Below are 12,585 nucleotides of genomic sequence, written 5' to 3'. Positions count from 1 at the left end.
GCCGTTTCCATGACGACCGCCACTAAACTACCCTTGCAACGCCCACCGAGGGTTGCGTTTCAACTTTCCACCCTCCGTGTCTCGACCGATCGACAACCGTTCCGGCTGCAACGCCACTGAAAAGAAATCGCACGAATAGCCTCCACCAGCCCTTAGATTGCTCCTAGGCCTGCCGCAATTTCTCGTCTGAAGGTCGCCCACGATCGAATTTGTCAGAAACCCGCATCTTCGGCTTTTCTCCAGGGACGCACCGCCGGAAAATTTGACAGCCTACGAAACTTAAAATTTCGTGCCGTCTTATTTCATGCGAAATTTGTCACGTTCTAATAAATAATAGCTTGTACTGCGACGATACGAATTTCGTTTTATTTCTGATCCTCGTGGGTAATTTCATTATTAGGAGGGAAATTTGAATCGATCTGATGCATTTGGTCGTTTTAAGGTGAAAGGATTATCATAGAAATTGCTCGTAGTTTGTTTGGAAGCGAATCTGTGGTAGATGCAGTTTTCGCTTTTATCGGGGTGAAAATTCTTTTACAATTTTTTTATCACGGTGGACATTGTGTTTGGTGGTTATTTTACAACGAACGGAAGGTGGAAAGTATTTAACGTAATGTTTGATGTGGTGAAAGGTATTTAGTAGTTGTTTTATAGTTTTCGTTGAAATCGTTAACGATTTCTTCCGAGATTGTTATTTCTATTCGAGATTAACGAATGTAATTCTTGCTTTTATATAGAGATCTTTTGTAAGAGAAACGTCGAAGTAAACGAAGTGTTAAACTTTTTTACCGCTTTATGCAATTTTCCAGCTTTCTAGTATAAAGTGTAAACTTCCTATTTTGTATCGAAATAAAAGAGTTATAAGTATAATAAAAAGAGAAACGAAACGTTTGGTGGTTTTGGATAGAAAATATGCATTTTTCAGATCGAAATGAAACTGAGAAATAAAAAAGTACGTTGGAAAATATAGGAATAAAAAAAGGAAGGAGCTGTTTCCCATTTATATCGGCTATGAAATAATCGTAAAAATGAAGAACTTTGTAATTATAAAAAATCTCGTTGCACAATCTTTACGACACCAATGAAACGATTACTTACATCGTAATCGAAACGCATCCTGTGTAAAATTCTACCGAATTTCCAGAATCCTTCGGAATAGCCCTGTTGGGAAATTACTTGCAGAGTGCTGGTCTCATTTCGACCAAATGGTACGGTTGCCCAAGTTTTTGACGCTACGTTACTTTTATCGATCTCCCCTCTTAATGCGCGCTCTTCTTCCTCAAAATCCACAGTACAAATCCGATGCCTACGATAACCTAACCCTAGCCAGTTTCCTTTCGAATATCTATTTTAATAATCCAAATACGTGTGCATCTACGTGCAAGTGTATGTACGAATTTACATCTCAAAATAAAAGAAATTGGACACAAAACCTTGGAAAACTTAAACGTGGTACTTAACGCGGCTTTGATTTCATCGTAACACGGCATTAACATTCGCTCGCGCGTTACTACATTTCTCCATAGTTTAAAGTAAGACCATAAAAGCCAATTGTTGGAGATTTAAAAAGAGAAGAAAACGTATTGCGAGCGATATTTAAAACCAAGTTCTTTCCAAACTCTCATTCTTATCTCAATCGCAGAATTTTCATGTTTAATATACAGGGTGGTTGGCAAGACCTACGATTAAATATTTATATAAGCAATAATAAAGAATGGTGTAAATATATGCTATTATTGAATTTTGAAAACAATCTTCAAAAATTATTAATACATACATTAATATTTTCATCGAACTGTTAACAACAATGCATTAAATACACAAGTTTTACTAAAGTTCATTAAAAAATATTATACCCTATTTTATAATCAGAATAAAATTAATATCTGTAGTACATAGGAGAGCTATTAAGATAACCATCAACAAAATAAAAAGAACGTAAGAGGAAAGCCGGCAAAAAAAATGATACATTATATATTGTCTGCACCACACAGGGCAGATTGACTTCTGTTAATTGTCCTCTGCTAAAGTGTTGATTCTTGAATTAATAGCCAGGAGTTGAGCCACGAAGGCTGAGTCACTCATAACTGTTGCAAGAGTACATAATAGATCCTCTAGGGTAACTTGCGAGAGACCTAATTGCCGAGCACATTCAGCAATGACTTCTTTTTCTTCGGCACCAGGCATCTGAATAAGGTGATTTAAAATTAATTATTTACAATCGTCTAACATTAATCTGTATATGAATGTAAAACGTACCTTCGGTGAACTGCAGAATTTGTTGAATGCCATTTTAATTCGTTTTTTGCCATTGTTAGTTTGATAAAAAATTGAAAAGGTTTGTGCATTGTTTATATCTAGCACAACAGGAAAATATATACCAGCTGTAACATGACCTTTAGTATCTCTTGCAAGAAGGCTCCTGAAGTTATAAACTAAATTTCTGCGTTCAGTAACATCAATGGCAGTTAAATAAGGCCTTGCCACGTATATAAGAGCAACTTGTGTTCTCTCTAGGGTACCAGATCGAGTTTTTCTCTCATGCCATTCAATGTAATCAGGATCATTAGTGCATAGAAAGTAATTGTACTCTTTTTTGCAATCTGGTTCATCAGATTGAATAAACCAGCCCGTATGTGGGTATAACTTATCCTCCATCACAGTAATTACTCGAGCTACATGATATCCAGGATCAAGGAGCATAACTCCTTTTCGTCCACCAATTTCGATTTTTAGACATACTAATACATGTTCCTTTTCTCCGCTATCTGCAGCGGGTGGTCCACCAACATAATTAGCAATATTATCGATCGTCTGTAAAAAAAAAGAACTCATAGAATCTAGAATTATACAGGGTGGTGGTAACTGGTGGTACAAGCGGAAAGGGGGTGATTCTGCGCGAAAAAATAAGTCGAAAATACAGAATAAACATTTTTTTTTATTTTTTTTTAAATCTACAGTGAGATCCGTTATAACGAGACGCGATAAAATGCACGCGTACCGAGCGAAAATTCAAAGTCGATTTTCTCGAAAACAAAGCCTCGAACGAAAAATGTTTATTTCATATTTCCGACTTCTTTTTTCGCGTAGAATCGCCCCCTTTCCTCTTGCACCACCAATTACCAACCACCCTGTTTATGTTTAATACAACATATTATAACGCGTTGCAACAAGCACATTCAGGCGTCGTTCGAGTATTCTTACTGCTTTTCTTACGCATTTCTCAAAGTTCCACGCGAAACACACATTCTACCAGTTTCACCGTACAATGCATTCAGTTGAAGCGTGAAAAAAAAAAGAAAACGTCCGAGAGATGCGATTGGTCTCTCCCCTGTTTTTACATCGTATCGTGCGAACACCCTGGTCCACTATTTCGCAATTCCGAGGATTTCACGGAGGTCCTTCGCCTTCTTCGAGGGATCGACGTCCCGGTCAGCGACGTAAGCGAGTGCACTAACCAAGGAGTAGGTTATCCGCGGACCTTCACCGCTCGCCACGAGGTCGAAGACCCTACGATACCTTCGACTGTATCCTATCGATTCGAGTTGACACGCAAGGACGTCATAAACCAATAACTATCAGATGGAAAGATTGCACGTTATCAGAATAATTTTGAAGTTTGGAATTTATCTCGTCGGATTGGGTTTTAGGCCGAGGATCCAATGTTACGTTCGAGCGAGCGATAGCAATTGGGAACTGCGTTTGTCGCAACGAAATTTTACCTAATGTCCAATTAACAGAACTTTCGCTGGTAAAATTCGCTTATCTGAACGTGAATTATTACGCGAACGAAAAATGACAGATTGTGAGGAAAATTGGTGAACTCTCATTACGTGAACTCCAATTATAAACTGTTATGAATTGTTTGTCCCCTCGAGAAGCTCAGATAAATGGAATTCTACCGTGCGTACATTGGATTACAAATGTGCTGGAACATTTATCATAGAAATCGTTTATGTCCATATTGTACGTGTTACACGAAACGCTTTGAATGAGCATTAGTACTGTAACGAGACACGATTGCCGCGATTATATCGATCAAACTCGAAACGAATCAGATAACAGCTACGAGATATTAAAAAATATCAGTAAATTGGTATACAGCGCAAGTAACTGTATCTTACGCATATGATAAGTGTTGACTGGTCTGTCACTCTATACGTATGATACTTCGATTATATGACAACTGAAGCTGCTTTTATCGCGAACGATAAATACCCTAAATAGTCTGAATCGAACAATCTAAATGTTCGAGAACCTTAAACTACATTTTTTTTCAAACGTACGTTTCGTTAACAAACCTTTATATATAAAATAAATCTCGCATATAAATCTCTACCGACTCAAATTCTTAAATATATACCTCGCTAAGAAAATTGCAAGACGTTTCGAAACTTGCCGCTTTGAAAACCGAATCGAGCCAAGAATGGAGGACCAATTTAGTTCTATTAAATATTACTGAGATGCAGAAAAAGTATCGTTCTAATCGGCACTTATCCTTGCTTCTTCGATGACTCTTATATTCATGACCTACGTCACAGAACGAAGATTCGTTCGAGCCGATGGAAAGTACACGCGAAAGCGTACGCGGAGGAAGAAGGCGAGGCAAAAGGGCGGCCTGTGCACCCTAGATGGGGTCCCTGCCCTTAACGTCGAAGGTCGAGGACCTTACAACGACTGAGCTGTCTCCTTCCTTTCTTCCTTTCCCTCCCTTCACTGACTGTCCGCGACGCCAGTCCCTTTTTGCGAGCACCTGCCCGATAGACCGGACCAGATGCCTAAGGATCGACCAGTTCAAGCTCGATCTCTCGCCGATAATTCGATAATATCGGACATATCAAACAAAGTACGCACAAAGTGCGCACCGTTTGCCCTGAGTCGCACGAATGACCACTATCCCTTTTATATAAAGCTCGGGAAATTTTTAGATAAAGGAATCGAGAACAATGAACTGGAAGATCGGAGCAACGTGGGATTTTTGTAGACTTTAGTTTACATTTTGTCTGATTACGATAATAAATTGTATCGATTGGTTATACTTAGCATCGATTTAGACGAGTGGATTTTTAGTCGAATTTTTAAGCAACGTTTTACGAAATGGGAATAATAACACGGATGATCGAAGAAATAAATAATTCGCGAATGATTTCTACTTTTTTTTTTTTACATGAAACTTTGGAAGATCGTATAATCGTAAAGGAATCGGAAAATCTGGATTGAAAAATTCGTGAAATGTTTGGATCCTAATTCTAACTAACTTTAGACGCTTTCGATGAGCGGATTTTTAATAAAATTTTTTAACGTTTTAGAAAGTACGTAAATAATTTTTTAAATAAATTCTTTTTATACGAAACTTCGGAAAATTGTATACGGTAAAAGTATTAGAACCTCTATCGAACGTATCTCAGACCGTATCGACACTATCGTTCATCGTCGTGTATCCTAGTAAGAAAATCAGGAATTTCGTGTTAATTTTCACACAAAAAAGGAACATGCTCCATAAACAAATAATCAGTTACATTCTGTTGAGGTTGACCGATAGAAGAACGAGTGGACGAATTTGTAATAGAAAAATATATTGAAATAAGTATAGTTATAGGTATAAGTATAGTGCATGCTGATCCAGATCCTCACTCTTACAATGTTACAATACAATACAATAGCTATAAGAAGCTATGATAGCACGTCCATATATTTATGGCAAGGCACATTACCAAAAAGTTAACCTCGTAGCCGTAGCTGAAGGCTACAAGAAACAGCAATAGAAATCTACTTATAGTTCTTCTATTTCTAGACCTTGTAACCCAAAACGTAATTTCTATTCAAGGCCACAATAATACGAACCTCTGCTTACTTCGAACTTTTTCTTTCCCTAAATTCTATTCTTTCCGTAACAGCGGTGTCCAGGTCACAGATATACAAAGGTAAAGATGTAGAGTTTCTCTTAAAGTAATTATTTCAGCACATTCAAAACGTAATAGCATGCAAACCAACGAAATAATCCACTCTTCTCAGACAACAGGCTTCAGTTTTAGAATCAGGACAATCGTCTTAAGAGAAGAAATCGAAGGTTTCCATTCGATTCGCGAGTTGCAAGATCGATCGCGTCTGCCGCGGAAAGAATGAGAAAAAGCAACCAAGGAATAGCTGTTCCTTTTACCGTTAGAGTTCGATGGACAGAGGGTGGTATACTGCACGGGTTGCATCAGGGCAAGAGAATAAAGTGAGAAAGATAGAGGCGTGTCTAGGTGGAAAAAGGAGGCTGTCGGCCACTTTGGTAACGATCAAGCGTTACCGAAACCGCGACTGTATTATACTTGCATAAGGAGGCTTAGCAATTCAAATGCTGGCTATCGGCCGATGCAAATTGCGGCGTGCAGCCGAGCTTTATATGTATTAATGGGTCAGTGGCATCGCGCGGCGAGTGTACAGTGAACCTTGCCGGAGCGTTGCACTTTTGCCACGGCCGCGTCCCTCCACTCTGTCGGAGAATCGCCTTAAGCCCGGTTCACATGCCGCCGCGAAATTGCCTTTGTAAGAAAACATTGACGTATTCCGTGGAGCTAATTCGACGGCACGCTGCTGCAAAGATTCTTTGTCTTCCTTAAGAAAAGAATAGAAGTAGTAAAGAAGAAACGTTAGGTTGTTAACACGTTGTCACGCGAATTTTGCCTATACTTTACCCAGAGCGCCGCGAAAAATCAAAATATATACACCAGGTGGAAACGTTTCATTTTTGCGAAACATTATATCGTATTCGTGCGCGTTTTTCCGACGATGTACGATAGTTCGAGTAGTTCATATTGCTAAGCATTTTTCAATCGATTAATCTTATCGCGATCATTGCGGAAGATCTAGTAACGTGGGTCGTCGATGACCACCGGACAGTCAACGTGTCATCGATCTTTCTGTATGGAGATGTGGTTTGGAAATTGCGTGCTGGTGTGCGTAGAACGGTGAAAGTTTTTTTTAAGGAGATTTAAGGTTTATTGAGCCCAAGAATACAGTTTTAGGTACATATTCACGATAGACGGTGAATTTTTGCAATGGTACGTTAGGCAGAGGTACCGATACGCTGCGGTACGACATAGTCATGCTGTATTATGTGTCGGCGCTTTACATTTTTCGTCGTATGATACAATTTTTGGGTTTAAGCCGCTGGGGAGCGGAGCTTTTTTCATTTTTTATTTTTTATTTTTTTTCTGTCCTGAAAACTTAGAAAGGTGAAAGTAGAAACAGGGAAATGATCAGTGACAAATTGATCGTCGTGTTGTACTAATGTAAAGAAGTGTTTCTTCTATACCGCGGCGTTTAAACGTGTACTTCTTGCACTTTGAATCGAAGCGTTATAAACGTAGAAAAGCTTTTAATTTTATTCGTTTGCCATTAGACCGGCTATCCATTCGTTTAGTGGTAATTTGACTTCTTAATCAGGTCGTTTGCTTTCTAACGAAACAATGAGAACAAATAAAGAACTGGAGGCAACACGAACTCTTGATTCATAAAGGAATTAAATCGTCGAACCACGTAGCCAGCGAGAAATATTTATTATACAACGGTCGTAAGATATTACAGAACGATTAAATCGGTTAAAAATTCCCAAGAAACCGTGTTGAATGGCGATTGCGAGGAGGGTTAGCGCTTGGAAGCTGGGACAAGGCCGAGGGTGCATCGTCCTGTGCACCGGAGGTCTTTGCACTAGAACGTCGGTCGTGCGATGCGCCGCGCCGGTACAGCGCGAGAAATCGTGCTGTAAACAACCGGCTATGTGGGCCAGACGATCTTTGAATGAGCGAACCAGCCACGAACGATCTTAAACATTCTAGAAATAACGCGATCGTAATGTCGCGTTAATGTCGCTTGCGTAACGCGTGACTCTGCGGAATTCTGTGAATTTAATCGTAATTTAATAAACTACAGAGAAATTAAGATTACTTGGTAACTTGGTACTTAAGATGTGTTTACATCTTTCTTCGCCATTACGTTCTTATTCCTAATTATGTTTCCCTGCTATGAAATTCCTATATCATACATAGAGGATCTGATAACATTAGTTCAATAGTATCACCTAAGCCTAACAGATCTCACAAAGGATATAACGTAACAAACACGAAGATGGGGGTAGCCACCCTCATGATAATCAAACAGCCAAAAAATTCTACCAAATGTCCACATCGGACAAATTGTGAATGTAAACAACTGAATAAAAAAAAACCTAAGCCTAATAGCAAGTTCTATCAATCTTGTAAAATAATTATTTGATTAGAGACGATTAGAGAGATGAACGAACTGATAAATACGAGTAATGGGATTTATTTCTGCATTAAAATTTAATAACCGTATTTTTAATTTTAATTCTGTATTAAAATTAACGTTGTTTTAATGGTATCGCCTGAGTCTAATAGCAAGTTCTACTAATCTTGTAAAATAATCGTCCCATTAAAGACATGACACACGACAAACGTACCAATAAATACGATAAATAAAATTTATTTCCGTATTAAAATTGAATAATCTAAATTTGAATGAAATGGTCTAATGATGATCTCTACTAAGCTCGTCAAATAATCATTCGATCGAAGATTAAGCACGCGATGAAAAAAGACAATAAATACAAGTCATAGAATAATTTTACAAGACGCCGATGGGATTGCGAATGCATCCAGCCAGGACAAACTTTTATTGCATAAGCCATAGAACGTTGACTCGCTTTCGTCGGGATCCTCTTTTTGGCTGCATCTGCAGTCACTATGTCAAGCACGCAGAGAATGAAGATACAAACAGCTGCACATGCGAACCAGAGATCCTCGAATGACCGAGCGAGCTACACAGTTTTCTTCTACCAGACGTTTTCTTTTTCGACGTTCGACGTTCTATACGCGCGAACTATCTCGTGAAACGTACGTACGTAGTAAGGTGGGATTATTTGAGTTACTTAAGCTTCAACATCGTAAAATTCAATCTGCAACTTTGCACAGAATAATCAAACCTGCATATTACGAGGCACCAGTTTCTAATATAATAGAAAGAGAAAATATCGCTGCAAGAGAAAATATCAAAAACGAGAGAATTATTTAAATAACCACATGCCAGGCTATACGAGTCAGCGACGAAGTATCGCAATATACGAACTAACACAGTAGATAAGAGAATAACTTCAAAAAAAAAAAAAAAATTATGTTAATTACTATTTGGAATACTAACATTAATTGTAGAAGTTATAGCTTCGTAGAAAAAATGGCCATGGGCTGTCGCGATGTAAATTACCCGAAATATTTCACTTTTTGTTGCGCCGCTAACAACATGTCAAATAATCAGTTTTCAAATTCATCGCTTAAAAAATCGCTTACAAATTAGAAAAAGTTAGCAAATTACAACGCAGAAAATTACTTAGCTTCGCTCGAATATCCGTCTATCCCAAACAATCCAATTCTGCTTTCATAATTAATTATCGCGGTCAATTGACGAGCCCGATATTGCGTTTCGAGTAAGTATAATGAGAAATTTGAAAAACAGAGGAAGGAAAGAAGAAAACAAAGCGTAGTAAATAAGAAACATCGAAAATCAAATGACCGCCGACGAAACGAACTTACTTTCACGAGCACATTTCCTTTTAATTCTATAAATTTCACCGCCGCCTTTACGAGATTCGTATCGAGCAAAAGAGGCACCTATTACCATGCAAATTTAATTAGGCTATTTTTGAAGGAATATCCCGGGGACAAAGTAACTGGCCCTACTTATAATGTAAATTCTGCCGGTGTTTCGCTATATATCCCTCTCAGCCCTCAGAATGACTTCGTCGGAATTTTTTTTCGCCATTTATCAGCGAAATATTATTCAGTTGATTAACCTGAGTCCTATTTCGAAGCGGATTTCTTTCTGAAAGAATTATTGGAAAAATATTCTCACATCCTCCGTCGTTTGAAATATTCGAGAATTAAATTATATTTGAAAATACAAAGTTACTATTGTGATTTTCAACAGAAAGTCGACATGCAACTGTTCGATACACCGTTAAACTCTGTCAATCGCAACGACTAAAGTATGGAAATTGGATCACGGAAGAGATCGCATGAAAAGCACACGAGAAAGTACATAGAGCGAAAGCAACTTTTAATCCAACTTTTAATAGAAATTTTACAAAATTTCTAAACATTGGAAATTGCTCGTTTTAACCACCCTAGCAATCTTAATAAAAATTACAAATGATCAAGCATATTATCATACGATGATCAAAAGGCCATTACGTTTGAGAAGTTACACAAAGAGAAGCGAAAGAACAACAAGCAAAAAGATAGGCAAGCAGAGACCTGGCACAAGAAGAATTCTCGAACGAGCTCCTTTGAACGACAAAACAGCAGTCGACTCACGAAACGTCTCGTCACTGTTCTCCCAATTACGAAACGATTCGGTTACGGCTAATTTGCTCCGGAACAGGTCTTTGCACCGTGAACAGAAGCTTTTTATTTCCTGGGTCCTGAGGCCGGGAACTCACCAGAAAGCTAAACTAAGTTATTATACCGAGTTTAAAAATATTTGCTTCGATATAGACAGTCCGGAACAAATCCACGCGAGCAGGTAGAGAAGTAGATATCACACAAGCTTCGTTAAAACAGGCTTCGCATAATATTTTCTTTTCTTTTTTTATTTAGTTGTTTACATTCACAATTTGTCCGATTTGGACATTTGGTAGAATTTTTTGGCTGTTTGATTATCATGTGGGTGGCTACCCCCAGCGGGGTACCATCTTCGTGTACGTATAATATTTACTAAATAATCTACGAATTTTATCCCGATCACAATAGGATATTTAATGAATCAAACTTAGGTATAAAACGTTAATTAATTTCAGTTAGTTAATTAGTTAGAGTGACGTGCAAAAGTATCCACACAGATTTCTCATCTTATACTTCAAAAACGTTATTTCAAGAAATATCGAGTAATACGATAAAACTACGTTTTGAGTACTATAATAGCGTTTATGTATTACACGATCTTCTTTTACTCATCATACTCTGGTACCTAATATTATTTACAATCATCTCGGACATCGTCGTACGAAGATAAAGAGACAAATTTATGTAGCCGGAAATTTTTGCACGCCATCGTATTTTCCATCGTGTCGTTCCACTGTATATAGGGAACCGTTTCCGCCAAAACTATACTGTTAGATGAGCTTGATCGTGAACACGGTGCAAGATAAAGCGCCTAGGATTGCGTGAAGTATAAATAACCACACGAAACTTGTACATTTTCGCGCAACTATCCAGGCAATAAATAAGTGGCGGCCCATAAATCTAAGTGTAAGGAGATCGCATCATTCCAGGCGTAAATAGTATTATTGGTTTACGATGCGAACTTGAAAGGCAGTACTGACCTCGCTTAGCAAGGAAACGTCGCAGGAAATTTACGGGCCACTGTGAAAGAATTCGTCCTTGCTGGCCCAGATCTTCACGCTCCACGAGCATGAATCTTACGTAACGCGTCTGCTAACGACCGGAAGTGACTGATAGGAACAAGCCGTTACAGTAATACTGGGGTAAGCGTGGTTTTTCGGTGAAATCTAAGGTCTTCCTAACCGACTGACCATTTTTTTTTCTCTAATCTGATAACGCGAAAATTTTTTGGAATTTCTTGAAAGAAAATGTTGATTTATAGCTCGCAGTTAGCTTCCCAATTTTCACTCTTTCACTGTCTGTTCTCAGGAAATAATTTTTCCTTCAAATAAAAATACGTGCCTTCAAAATAAATTTATCGAAACCCAATTCAAATCTAAGCTGACGTTTTTGAAGAATTTTATACATCGAAGGAACTCTGAGCTGAAAAATATTATATTTGTATTGATTTTTTGCCGAATAAAAAGAAATTAACAAATTGGGAGACTTTCTTAATAAAATGGTCAAAAGTATTGGTTTCTCGAACTCCTCTGTACTTTAGTGATAAAATAGAGCTTGAAAATGACGACTAGAATCAGATAATAAAAATTGGCGAAAGTCGTCAAACTACTCAGAAACTTTCTTCCTCGGAAAAAGATCCATGTATAACCAGAATTACATTGTTCAAGAAACAACTATAATTTTTAACGTTAACGTAACTGATTCACGTACGTATATAATACACAACGAATATGGAGATGCACAATGGCGATCAACCTCTCTCGCTTCGCGATACTCGATTGTTACCTATCTTATTTTCTTTCTTTTTTTCTTTTTTTTGCCATATGGATCCCAATAATAATAATAGCCGAATCTGGAGCATCCTGATCCCTAGGCAAGGATGAAAACCATTTTCTCAATGAAAGATTCTCGAATCGAAAATAAGCGAACGAAGGGAAACGAGTTTATCCGTGTCGATCGGCGCCACCGTGAAAAGGGTTTCCGAATTTTCAGAATCTCGCCAGGTATCGAGATTCATACCTGGAAGCCCACCAGCTGAATTCTGATATATCTCAACAAGCTTCTTCCACGCGTTTGTGTGTCTGCTTCGCTCGATCTCGACGGGATGAAATAACATATTCGTATTGTAAAGAATAACGCGAGATTTGTGCTTCCTCTTTTTTTTTTTTTTTTTTTTTTTTTTTTT

The 12,585-nt window shown here is 38.0% G+C and overlaps 2 protein-coding genes across 3 annotated transcripts in view; both read right to left on the bottom strand.

The window, feature by feature from the left end:
- Nucleotides 1–12,585, bottom strand: part of LOC100744917 (ecdysone-inducible protein E75) — a 227,708-nt gene that overhangs the window by 184,805 nt on the left and 30,318 nt on the right. The gene's annotated exons all lie outside the window — the stretch shown is intronic.
- LOC100750184 lies at nt 1,813–2,850 on the bottom strand. 2 transcript variants are annotated; one of them, XM_033324700.1, is made up of 2 exons: nt 2,256–2,850; nt 1,813–2,187 (listed from the first exon to the last, which is right to left on the bottom strand). In XM_033324700.1, exons 1-2 carry the CDS (start codon nt 2,833–2,835, stop codon nt 2,153–2,155), a joined length of 615 nt encoding a protein of 204 aa, XP_033180591.1. In that variant the 5' UTR covers nt 2,836–2,850; the 3' UTR covers nt 1,813–2,152. The 2 variants fall into 2 exon arrangements, with proteins under 2 accessions (XP_033180591.1, XP_033180590.1); XM_033324699.1 differs by having other exon boundaries at nt 2,260–2,850.

This window comes from Bombus impatiens, unplaced genomic scaffold (assembly GCF_000188095.3).
Source record: "Bombus impatiens unplaced genomic scaffold, BIMP_2.2 scf_0060, whole genome shotgun sequence".
Classification (NCBI taxonomy): Eukaryota; Metazoa; Arthropoda; class Insecta; order Hymenoptera; family Apidae; genus Bombus; species Bombus impatiens.
This window is presented reverse-complemented; position numbering and strand designations above follow the sequence as displayed.